The following is a 12,634-nucleotide window of genomic DNA, read 5'->3' on the forward strand; positions in this document are numbered from 1 at the left end:
CACAAGGCAACTTTCAAAACACACTGTATCATTATAACGGGTTAACATGATTCCGCAGTCTCCTTTTTAAAATCACATGACATTTACCTCAGTCTCCATTTAGGAGATCACATGAAGTTTGCCTTATACCCTCACTTTCTTTTCCGTCTAAAGCAAAATATGATGAAATTTTCTTATTCATAAATTGATAGAAAAGCATGATTTAAAACTCATTACTACGCTGTAACCTGCTATATATGTCACAAAAGGTAAGAGCTAATATCAAAGAAAAATCTTATAAGCTATAAGTGTTGGGGAACATTTAAAGTTGGCCAATTTCTAGGGGCACCTGGGTGACTCAGTTGGTTAAGCATCTAACTCTTAGTTTCAGCTCAGCTCATGATCTCATGGTTTGTGGGATGCAGTCCCGTGTCAGGATCTGCACTGACGGCATGAAGCCTGCCTGGGGGGATTCCTTGCCCCCAACCCCGCCCTCTCTCTTTCTCTGCCTCTCCTCTACTCGTGCTCTCTCTCTCAAAGTAAATAAACTTTAAAAAGTAAAGAAAATTTAAAAAAATAAAAATAAAATCAGCCAACTTCTTAGTAAAAGTTCTCTAGGAAAAACTATTCTGATATTCTGCAATTTTTTTCTTCTCAAAATTGAATTGCCAGCAAGTGTGTATATGTTAATGTTAGTTCCTGATTTAAACATTTATAACATTTACTGAAAATTTAAACTTCATTTCTGGATTCCTTCTTCACTACTGCTAGAAATTATGATGAGTGTTATGTGCATTGGAGTAAATTAAAAAATATTAATTTTATATAATCATTTTACAATACAAATCCAGGGCATCATGAGGAAAACTTTGAGACTGTTAAAGAACATTCTGAGAAAAATATGACTGCATCCAATTGAGACAATTTCAGGTTTGAAATGGTAATACAAAACAGCAGAAAAAAAATGTTTTTAAAGAATATTTACTACACTTTCTTTCAATTTTTTGAACATACTTGAGTCAATCTTACACACTTTTGTAGAAGCATAGACAATCATCCGTCACTAATCATCAACACCAAGGAAGAAATGTTCATCCAAATGGAAAGATTCTAGAACATTGATTGAACGATATAACTGAATGGACAGACCCACCGTGAGTGCCAAGTCATTTTTTCTATGTGGCTGTAGTAATTAAAGAGTTAGATTTAATTCTCACAAGTCTATTAAATCTAAGATGAGTTTATGATACATTTCCCTTGGTCCCTGAACCAAAAACAAAGTATTCTAACTCATTTTACCAGAGAATACCGTAACAGGGTTAAGAAGATAAGCTCAGCTAATACACTGGTATTTTACCTTCCTTTACCAGTAGTTTTGTATGAATATCCACTTGAAGAAATTAAGGGGTAGGAGAGGTGACACTGTTTTAGGAAAAGACTTGATATTCATGGTTCTACCAGTCCAATGCTTCCCAGCCTTTTTCATGTTGTACTACACAAAGAAAATTATAAATATAATATATATTATAAATATAATATGTGAAATATATACATATTGTATTTAATAAATTTATCCATTTGTATAAATATCATAAATGAATAAATATTAACATATATCACATATGAATATGTACTACATATATAAAAATATATCACATATATTATATACATATATATTACATATTATATTTATTATATTACCTATAGGACATAAGAGGGATAAAAGTGACTGTATGGAGTTTAGTGAGCCAAAAGAATTACACTGCCTAAGTATTACATACAGATAAGATAAAAAAGTATTGGGGGAAAGAACAGTATTGAATTTTGTGCAAATATTGTATAATATTTCTCACTAGACCTTCAAAGGATGGATGTCATTCACTGCACTTGCCAGCTGCAAAGACAGTGTTATAAAGTACTCTCAACATTTTTAATAAAATCAGGTTGCTTCTATAACCATCACTTTTCTATCAGATTTTATGCTTCAAATGACTATGTATAATCCCCAACCAAGATGTTTTCATCATACTCTCCTCAAAATCTTGCTAGTTTCCATTGATGAGAATTTTTTTCTTCAGACAAGCAGATGATCAGAAATGTTAAAACTTATCTTTTACAATCATCACATTTTACAGTAGTTGAAATTGTCACTAAAAGTAATTTTAAATTTCCTGTGATAATGCAAAGAGAGTTCAAACCCATTCAAAAATTTAAAGTCAAACATTTTGACGTAATGATGAGTCTCTAATGTCAAACAAGCATGCAGTGTTAAAAAACTGCTAGGAGACCACGAAGTCCATTAAATCAGCCACAGTGAGTGGATGCAGATAATCAATAAATGAGAAGACACATTTGGGGCACCGCCTGGGGCTGAGCCCTCTAGGAGTCCCTGCCCAGCCACCCCCAGCCCCCTTTCCCCACCGCTGGCCGCACCTTGGGCTGCACTCTGGGCTCCTTGGGCACCTGGACCACGAACTCCTCTGGTAGCTCCACGGGGCCCTTGTCCACGATGAGCAGTGGCACGCTCGGCTGCTGGCTGCTGAAGGAGATGTCTGGGTGGCAGAGCGCCTCCTGGGCTGCGCTCAGCATGTCGCAGTGGGGCAGCGAGGGCTGGATGTCGCTCACTGTGCTTGCCACCTGCGGGGACCGCAGGGCGCACCATCAGACTCCGCTCAGCTCAGGCTGGCTGCAAAGAAGCCCGGCTAGAGACTATTCCCAAGGCTGCTCTCTGCTGCGGGCCATAGTCCCTGGACTCCAGCCACCCCAGGACCCGCTCAGATAACCCTGGAGCTGAGGAGAACACATCCCCTGGTCCCTAGTGTGATATGGACTGTGCAGTTCTGTCCTAGCTAATCACGATCTTAAATAAGCCAAACACCTCATCCTAATCCCTGACAATGATTGGAAAATTAGACCCAATTTTCAAGAGAAAGCTACTTGAGAAAATATACATTTTATATTTTATAGATTCACAGTGTTCTGCTGTAAAACTATAGGCACTAATATCTGCAAGTATAAATAAAAATGTTAGTGAACTGAGTACACGCAAAAAGCTTGATAAGATAATGGGTGTCAAAAGTTTCAGAGAGGTATTTATTTATTCTTTATTAATTTTGTTTTGTGTGTGTGTTGTTACATTTACATGGATTGTTTTATATGTTTCAGATCATTTAATAGTTTTTGAAAGACACTGTATTAAGATCTGTGATGAACATTAAGGTGAAAAGGAGATACAAACATTTTTGCCATTTAAATACACAGTGATTTTACTGACAGATGGTACATATTACATAAATGAATCAATGTGGAAGACCAAGACAATAATGAAAAAATAAAATTGTAAACATAGGATTTTTTTAATAATTCACAAAACAGTAATACACTGTATGCTATGAAAAACAGAGCTATTTAAGTACAGGATTTTATTTTGCTGGTGAATTGGTACAGGAAATACACATTTTTCTACACTAATTCCAACTAGTGTGATAAACACGAATGATAATGAAAATGCCCCCACTAACAGAGAGGAAAAGAGTTTATAAGGAAAAAGATTTTGCTTGACACAATTATTTTTAACAAACATGCATATTTGAAAACACATTAATAATGCTATATGGCCATCATTCAGCAGTCAGGAGAGAAAGTAGGAAATTCAATAATGCAAGAGAATTTTATAATCATCTTTCTAATCCTATAAATTTATAAAGTAGAACTATAATTTCTTGACATATAAAATTTGCAAATTAAGAATGAAATACATGTTCTCTCCCAAATCACACGAACTATATGGCCCTTACAGAAAACAAAAATGATACTAAGAAATTTGTCAAACAATCCATCTATGATAAAAAAAAAATAGTTCCGAATATAACTAGTCTCGAATATAACTAAGTTTACCATTGCCCTTTTATTTATTCTCATTATAATGGATAAGTACTAAAATATCTGGGCAAAAGGTAATCTCAATGCTATTTTGATAGATTGTGTAAATGAAAAAGGTGTCAAAGAAGGTAACAAGTTTCAAGACCAAAAAAGTTGTGAAAATCAAAATCTCTATCTCCTTTAATGTTTAATTCCAATGATGTTATTTTCTGATCTTCTGACTTCTAAATATCCTGCCCTCATTGCCCAAAATATGACTAATTTTAAATTATTTTTTACGTGAATACATACAGACATGTTTCCCCTAAATCTTTATAAACTGTATTATGGAAGGAAATGAGCAACAGATGATAAAGCTACATTTTCCTAAAAGCTTTGGTTATAATAGAGTTGAAAGATTTCGCCCTCAGGCAATTTAACATATAAGAACACTTGGAGTGATGGAGCATGCACTTATTTGTTCATTCAACAAATATTTATTAAGTTTGCATTATGTGCCAGGTCTTTTTCTAGGTGCTGGAAGATGTTGGTGAGCAAAACAGACCATGTACCTATTTTAATGAATCATCCATTCTGGTATAGGAGAAAAAGAATATACAAACAGGCAATTTTTAAGTGCTATAAATGTAAGTCATCTACAGAAAGTTTAAATAGGAAAATATGTAAAGGCTACTCTGCTTAGGGTTTTATGGAGGACTTATCTGTGGGAGTAAAGTTTAAACTGAGATCGCAGTGAGACTGGAATTTGCTAGTCACAACAAAATCAGGAGTAAAGAACATTCCAGGCTATCACAATTCCTCAAGTTGGAACCACCACAGTTTATTCAAGGAATAACACAATGGCCAATGAATCTATGTGCAGTGGGCTGGGAGAAGAATGGTTTGGAATGAGATCAGAGAGGTAAGCAACACCTAGATCATGAGCTCATACTGAATGAAGTCCCTGGGAAGGAAGAATAAGGCAGGATAGGGAAAAAGACTTGGCAATAGTGACCTCTACTCAACTAGAGATTATTTCAAAAAAGGTCAATCTCTACAGTAAGTAGAGAATAACACATGTTTAAAATGCATAAAAGGTGAAACCATCATCAGCTGAAAAATATAATATGATCTGTATTAAAGGAAAGAATATATACTTAAACAAGAAAAAAGAACATTCTCAAACTCACTAGAAAGCAAAATCTAGGGACCTAGAAGGAACAGGTTTGTATTAGAGATTTAAATGATTTCATGGAGTAAGACTGAGGAATACAAAATACTGGAAAGTTAACTTGACTTTGTTAAGTTGAAGGAAATTAGACTCTGATTTGTTCTACGAAGCTGGAGTATTTTATGTATCTGCAGATCTGACTCTCCTTTAACCTCATCACCTCTATAAAAGGAATCCAGCATCACCTATCAGTGTAGCAAAAGTGAAGTAGCTATTACACTGCCCACATGGTCAAGGTCTAACAGAACACAGCCAAAATCTGAACTTTTGTTTTAAAAATATTGTATATGTTACTGTTAAAATATTGTATGACTTCTGGGGAAATATTTATTTGAGTTATAAATATAAATCTAATTTGTCTTTCTGAAGCTATTATAAAAATAAGTCTCTGAGATAAACATCAGAGTTTATAAGTCTGGTATTCCATTAGAAGCACAGGATCTGAAGTCTGGAAAGAATCATTCAAATCAAATGCTAGCTAATAATCCTTGGAGCATGCCTGTTTAAAAAACTCCCAAATTTCATGCAAAGGGGCAGTGATCAGAAGCTTGGTCTGTCCTTGGGGCACCCAATTCCACCTGAAACAATAAGTTCTTCCTCATGTCAAGAAGGGTGATATCTATACCCTGGCATTCTCCAACCACTTGTCTAAATTCTACACCAATGGCTGTGCAAAACACATCAAGTTGTTCCTGGAAGGTACTTGTCTTCAAGTATATTTGAAGAGACCTTTATATTCTAAATGTCTCTTCTCTTCTCAAGATTACTAAGGGGGAAGATAATTTAGAAGCATACACGTATATCCCTCTCACCCTATTCCCCTCCCATCTCCATTTGAGACCACATTTTCAAACTCTGTTTATGTACACAAAGATGTCGTAATTTTGGTTTGGGGACAGGAGGTAATGATAAGGCCAATATATCTTGTTGTTCTTTCTTTCTAACCTTCTTCAGAAAGAGAGAGAAAGAGAGAGAGACAGACTTCATCTTATCCCCTTTAAAACTTGCATATCTGATTAAGACTTCATATTTTTAATTTTTTAATGTTAATTTATTTTTGAGAGAGGGAGAGACAGAGCACAAGTAGGGGAGGAGCCGAGAGAGAGAGAGAGAGAGAGACTCAGAATCTGAAATAAGCTCCAGGCTCTGGGCTGACAATCCAGAGCCTGGCACAGGGCTTGAATCCATGAACCCCAAGATCATGACCCAAGCCAAAGTCAGACGCTTAACCAACTGAGCCACCCAGATATCCCAAGACTTCTTATTTTTAAAACAGAGAGATTCACTCATATTTTACAAATTTGAATTGCTTTAATCATAGATAATATTTAATATTTATAAGTAATATGAGTCATTGCCATATCCAAATTCTCTACATAATCAATTCATACTCAGATTTTTTACTATGTAAACACTTTGATTTTGTTTTCCTAGGGGGCAGACATGAAATATGAAAATATTTCACAATGTACTGAAATGATCAAAATATTTCTCCCATGTTTATGTTAGTCTCCAAATATCAAAAGCCATCACAGCATCAAAGCTCCTGAATAACAGTTCAGGGTGAACCTAAGGCAAGTAGTAAAAAAAGGAAAAATAATGAGCACATCAGATGTTAAGTATATATGATGGCAGTACCAGAATTTTCATATCTGTGGAGCTTTAAATTGAAATAAATATAAAAAATCATATTTTAATGAGATATACTTTGAGATCAATACTGACTTATAAATAATAAAAATACTAAGTAAGAATTATTTCTAACCAATTTCAACTGTTCCTGTTTTCTTTTTCTCCTTATATGAATAATTTTGTAATTTACTCAATGATTCAGCTTCTACCCCCAAAACATCTATTGATCATAATAATGACCATGGGATGTTAAGATATTTCTAAGGTGAGAGAAATGCTAACAACAAAACCCCACCAGAACATATTTATCAGAGTTACTAGTGATTTCACTTTCATATACTAATGATTTTTCTCACAAGTTATTTTTGTCTTTGGGAGCAATATTTTACCGTATTTTTAAAATAATTAGCTAATTATGAGCCTCGTAAGAGTTTAACAGTACTATAATTACAACTATGACCCTAACCCACTGTTCAATTTTACCTTTCACTATTATCTCTAGGTTTACATAAACACAATATTGTTTTCTTCCTTAAATGAAACTTAAAAATTTTACTTGTTTTGTAATATTCTAGCTCATTCTTCCATAAGTTGTTTATTTCTCATTTAAATCATAGTTCTACAAAATAAGGCAAATGCTCAGTAGGTTATTAAAATGTCATGGGAAGAAGCCTCCATGAGATGTTTAGGAAATTTTTGAGTTTCTCTTCTAACAACTATTTGAAATGTCACTGCATCATTAGATTGATGGCTCTGAATCTATTTTTTCATTTTATTACTGATACTACTACCTGTGACTCACTGGATGATTGTTAAGTATTCATTGAGCTACTGTGTGCATAAGTGTTCAGCTAACTGCAAAGTGCTATGTAAATGCTAGAATTTATACTGAAATACTTATAACAAATGGTTGAGTGATAAGGAATGTCTAATCCAAATTCAGTGCAATACACATAATGAGGAGAGAGGGAGGGGTAGGGAAGTGTGGAAGGGAGGGAGTGGAGAGAAAGAGAGGGAAAGAGAGAGAGAGGGAGAGACAGACAAACAGACTATCGCTTTCATTCTTTTTCTTGTCAGTAAAGGCATTTTTCCAATTCTGCTTCCTTATGCATACTGAAAGGCTCTGCCTTTCCCTCAGCACCTTCATTTTGGCCATATAAGAAGATTACTTCTTTCTTGATTTCTCCCTAAGGTGTATGTGACACCTGGATAATTTCTTTATAGGCTGGGTAGTAATCTCTAACAATAGTCATAAAAGTTTCAATTCAAGCAACTGACAAGGAAGCCACCAGGTAGAAATTACAACATGGAAGTTCCAACACAGAGAAAAATCTGTTTCAGTTCCGGTTCTCATAAGAAAATGGTTCTGTAGTGATGAATTACCCACCTGTGTATGATGAAGCAACTTTCATAGTATACCTGGATATTACTCAATTTAACTCAAGAGACTTCTCCAGACAGAAATGCTTCATGAAGTGTTGGTACGCCCTATGTGGGTAAGCAATTTCCCTCCAAGTAGGGTCCTTTATTATTTTTCTCTACTACATAGCTTATTACAGTAACATAAAATACATTCTGGCTAAACTGTCACTAGAAGACTGAACAATCATGATATAAAAGCTGGATGATATTCTGAAAATAGTGGGAGAGTCAAACACTTGATTATGAATAAAGCTAAATACAGTGGGGGAAACTGTAGTTCGTTCATTAGAACGGCCACCTAGATCGTAATACTGTGATGTAAATACCTCAAGTATTGGTTAAAATGAGTAAGCACAGAGTAAAGTTTCTGGGGATATAAATTTATTTTAAAAATGAAGCTTCTGACATGAAGACATTATTTTCATTCAAATTGAATAAAATGTGTATTATATATCTTATTCATCAGAGGAGTAATAACCAATACACTCTCTTTTCTAACTAAAAATATCTGCTTTTTTGTAAACATAATACAAACGGATTTAAATTCATGGCACAAAAATAAAACTCTGGAATTTATAATTCAGAAAATACTGATTTTCTTTTAATTTCCTTGTGTCGGGGCGCCTGGGTGGCTCAGCCGGTTAAGCGTCCGACTTCAGCTCAGGTCACGATCTCGAGGTCCGTGAGTTCCAGCCCCGCGTCGGGCTCTGGGCTGATGGCTCAGAGCCTGGAGCCTGCTTCCGATTCTGTGTCTCCCTCTCTCTCTGCCCCTCCCCCGTTCATGCTCTGTCTCTCTCTGTCTCAAAAATAAATAAACGTTAAAAAAAAAAAAATTAAAAAAAAAATTTCCTTGTGTCTACTTCCCTGTTAAAGTATACTAAAACTTTAATGGTATGGAAGCGACGCTTTCAGAATGTTGTAAAGTCAATAATTTCCTTCCTTACAAATCTTTAAAACAATAGTAATGGGGCACTTTCCCTGAATCAGTGCCAATGATACTTGATGTGTGGGAAAAACCATTGAAGGCCACATGTATTTTGGGAATGCAAGCTGGTGCAGCCACTGTGGAAAACAGTATGGAGGTTCCTCAAAAAACTAAAAATAAAACTATGCTACGACCCAGCAATTGCACTACTAGGCATTTATCCACAGGATACAGGTGTGCTGTTTCGAAAGGAAACATGCACCCCAATGTTTATAGCAGTGTTATCAACAATAGCCAAAGTATGGAAAGAGCCCAAATGTCCGTCGATGGATGAATGGATAAAGAAGATGTGGTATATATATACAATGGAGTATTACTCAGCAATCAAAAAGAATGAAATCTTGCCATTTGCAATTACATGGATGTACCTGGAGGGTATTATGCTAAGTGAAATGAGTGAGTCAGAGAAAGACAAAAATCATATGACTTCACTCATATGAGGACTTTAAGAGACAAAACAGATGAACATTAGGGAAGGGAAACAAAAGTAATATAAAAACAGGGAGGAGGACAAAACAGAAGAGACTCATAAATATGGAGAACAAATGAGGGTTGCTGGAGGGGTTGTGGGAGGGGGGATGGGCTAAATGGGTAAGGGGCACTAAGGAATCTACTCCTGAAATCATTGTTGCACTATATGCTAACCAATTTGGATGTAAGTTAAAAAAATTAAAAATGAAAAAAACATATATTTTGACAGAAATCTATCTTGTTAGTGAGTTCTTCCTATCTTAAGTTAATCATAACTGGTATCTCTGAAGATGGTTGAGAAGAATGAAAAAATTTTATGTATGTTTTTTTTTTTTGGTTCTAAGAGGTTTTTACCCCCACCATCCCTCCTCAACACACACACAAAATGAATGTCTAAATGCTGGTTAACAAGAAAGCAGATACATTAACAGGCTAGCATGTTAAAATGATCTATTTTATTACGCTGGTTGTATTTACATAGAGTGTGATTATTATTGGACACCTATGCTTAAAAATTGACACAGTGGTTTTTATCTCAGTGCAGAGGCATGACATCCAACCTGTGTCCTAACAATAGCCTGTAAACTATAAAACATGTAGGCTATCACAGCTCTTGCCACTGTCCTGAGCTATTGTGACTAATCTGAAAGGCTCCCTTTTAGCCCAATGTGCAGCATTCCCCAGAGGGATAGCATCATACTAGTCTCCTGCTTTGAATTTTATGTATTATCTGTCTTCATTATTAAATCATGTGCCCTTAAAGTTTGCATGGTTTCACCAACTTCACTATCAAAAGGGAAAAGAAAGGGTCGTTGCAAAATAGTTGCCACCATTGTTGATTTGTCACAAGAGCTACAGAAAAGAATAGTCCTGATCTAATTCAGGTTGTGTCTATGATTACTACTTTCATGGTACCTCCAACAGATTGGTGAGAAGCGGTAATAGGTAAAAGCCAACTGTTCATTCTTTTTATGAATATATAAGGCTTGTTTTTTTTTTTTTGAGGGGGGGTTGTCTACATGATCTACATGATCTAAACGTATCTGCATTTTGTTCCTCACGTCATCTGTTATCCTCTAATGCAACAACAACAATGTTTCAAAGTCATCTGAGTACAGGGGAGAAAAAATTCAATCATTGTAAAATGCTATTTTGGTTTTACATATTATTTTTACCTTTGCATTTAATCAAGATAATAATTTCTGTGATTTAGCTCATTGTACTTATCCCGCTTAACATTAAACTAATAATACCAAAGTCAGAGTATATCTGTCACTCACTATTCAATTTCTTTCAACCTTGGATGAATAGTGAAGACAGGACATTTTTTTTTGGGTTTATAGTCTAATTAAAAGCAACAGGCTTGCACTCTGAATAGCTTTTCAACACTCTTTAACATTTTTTTAAATGCTGATCTAAGCTTAAGATGTTCATTAGTAACTCATTAAAGACTTAGTTACAGTCCAGTGGATGAGTCCTGAATATAAAGATAGAATGTGTGTACAAATGTGTAGGCTCATAATTAGAGAAACTGTCACATTTGGGGATTAAAAATACACAATGCAGTCTTTGAAAAACACTATGGAAAGTAAGTGACCCCAAGATGGTGTTGGATTTTAAATTTTGCTTACTATCCAGGTCATTTGTTTTTTAAATTCTAATTCCAAAAGGTATGTTTTAATGACCACATTCTCCCAGGATTAAATGTGTGAGGCTTTGTGTTAGGGCCTTTCTATACATTATTTTACTTGATCCTCATACTATAACAAAGTAGGCCTAATTATCCCTTTGACAAATAAGGAAACTGTGAATCACATTAGTTAAGGTCACATACCTTGGAAGTCACAGAATTGCAATTAGACTCTAAGTTTTGAAATCTTTCTTTTCATTCAATAGGGGCATGCAAATTAGGATTCTAAAAGCAGCTTAGATTGGACAATATTGTAAACTTCAGTTTCTGGCTTCACATAAATATTACTTCTAAATATGTTGACATCTTCCTCCATTCATGGTCCCTTAAAACTGCAGGAGCTGTTCCATAGCAACCTTTATAAATCATGCATTATCTTTATTTAGCTTTCTCCTCATCTTTGCTTCTCAAATAGTAATATTTCAGATAAGCCTAGTATGCTGAAATAGTGCAAATTTGTTAGGATTGTTGCCATATAAAATCTCAGGTTTTCTTCTGATTCTCATCTTTGTTTGTTTAAAGCTCCAGTGTGAGTGGGTCCAGGAGTTGCCAAGCTGGCTCAGTTGGTAGAGCATCTGACTCTTGATCTCGGGGTCATGAGTTTAAACCCCACAATGGGTGTGGAGATTACTTTAAAAAAATAAATCTTTAAAAAAAATAAAGCTGTGATGTGAGTGGCTCCAAAAGTCACTATTATACAATATGCAGATTTGATAGAATAATGAATTGCATAACTTTCTTGAGATTAAGAAGCATCCAGTAGTTTGCAGAACATATTAGAGAAAAAGTATCTATGGAAATGAAATGAAAGATTCAATATTTACAGTATTATTTGAGTGAAAATACAAAAATATATAAATAAGAGGATTTCCAAAATATGGAAAGACTAGAATTCAGACTAGACCAAAAACAGAAACACTTTTGGTCACCAGGATTAAAGGTTAATGTTCTTTATCATGTTCTTAGGCAAGAGTAATTGGATACTACCAGAAGAATCTAATTAATTACCTTGATGTTTTGTATAGAAGTCACTGCTATATAATTCACATATTAGAGTGAAATTTCAATCACTGTCCATTACTAGTTTTTGTCATAATAAAAATCTGAATTAATGCACTATTTCTAGAAATTAAATATGTAAGTAAAAGGGAGGAGGCACGAGGCTAGATAAACGGTATATGATTTCCTAGTGAATATAAAATAGATGAGATTTAAGTGGGTAAATCCAGGCAAAAAGCTTCTCTTAGACTATGCAGTCAAAAGAACTCTTAAATCTAAATGTATTCTAACAATATTTTCCGTTCTTTTCTAATAAAAGGTATTTCTATAAAGAACACTCAGAACTTCATAATAAAAAATCATT

The 12,634-nt window shown here is 34.8% G+C and overlaps 1 protein-coding gene across 33 annotated transcripts in view; it reads right to left on the reverse strand.

The window, feature by feature from the left end:
• Positions 1-12,634, reverse strand: part of ADGRL3 (adhesion G protein-coupled receptor L3) — an 829,205-nt gene that overhangs the window by 504,203 nt on the left and 312,368 nt on the right. For 32 of the 33 annotated variants that reach the window (XM_058722432.1, XM_058722430.1, XM_058722424.1 and 29 more), the window contains exon 4: positions 2,413-2,616. The exons of the other annotated variant lie outside the window; for it this stretch is intronic. In XM_058722432.1, coding sequence (XP_058578415.1) covers positions 2,413-2,616 — 204 coding nt within the window. The remainder of the gene's footprint in view (positions 1-2,412; positions 2,617-12,634) is intronic. 33 annotated transcript variants of the gene reach the window in all.

This window comes from Neofelis nebulosa, chromosome 3 (assembly GCF_028018385.1).
Source record: "Neofelis nebulosa isolate mNeoNeb1 chromosome 3, mNeoNeb1.pri, whole genome shotgun sequence".
In the NCBI taxonomy this organism is placed as follows: Eukaryota; Metazoa; Chordata; class Mammalia; order Carnivora; family Felidae; genus Neofelis; species Neofelis nebulosa.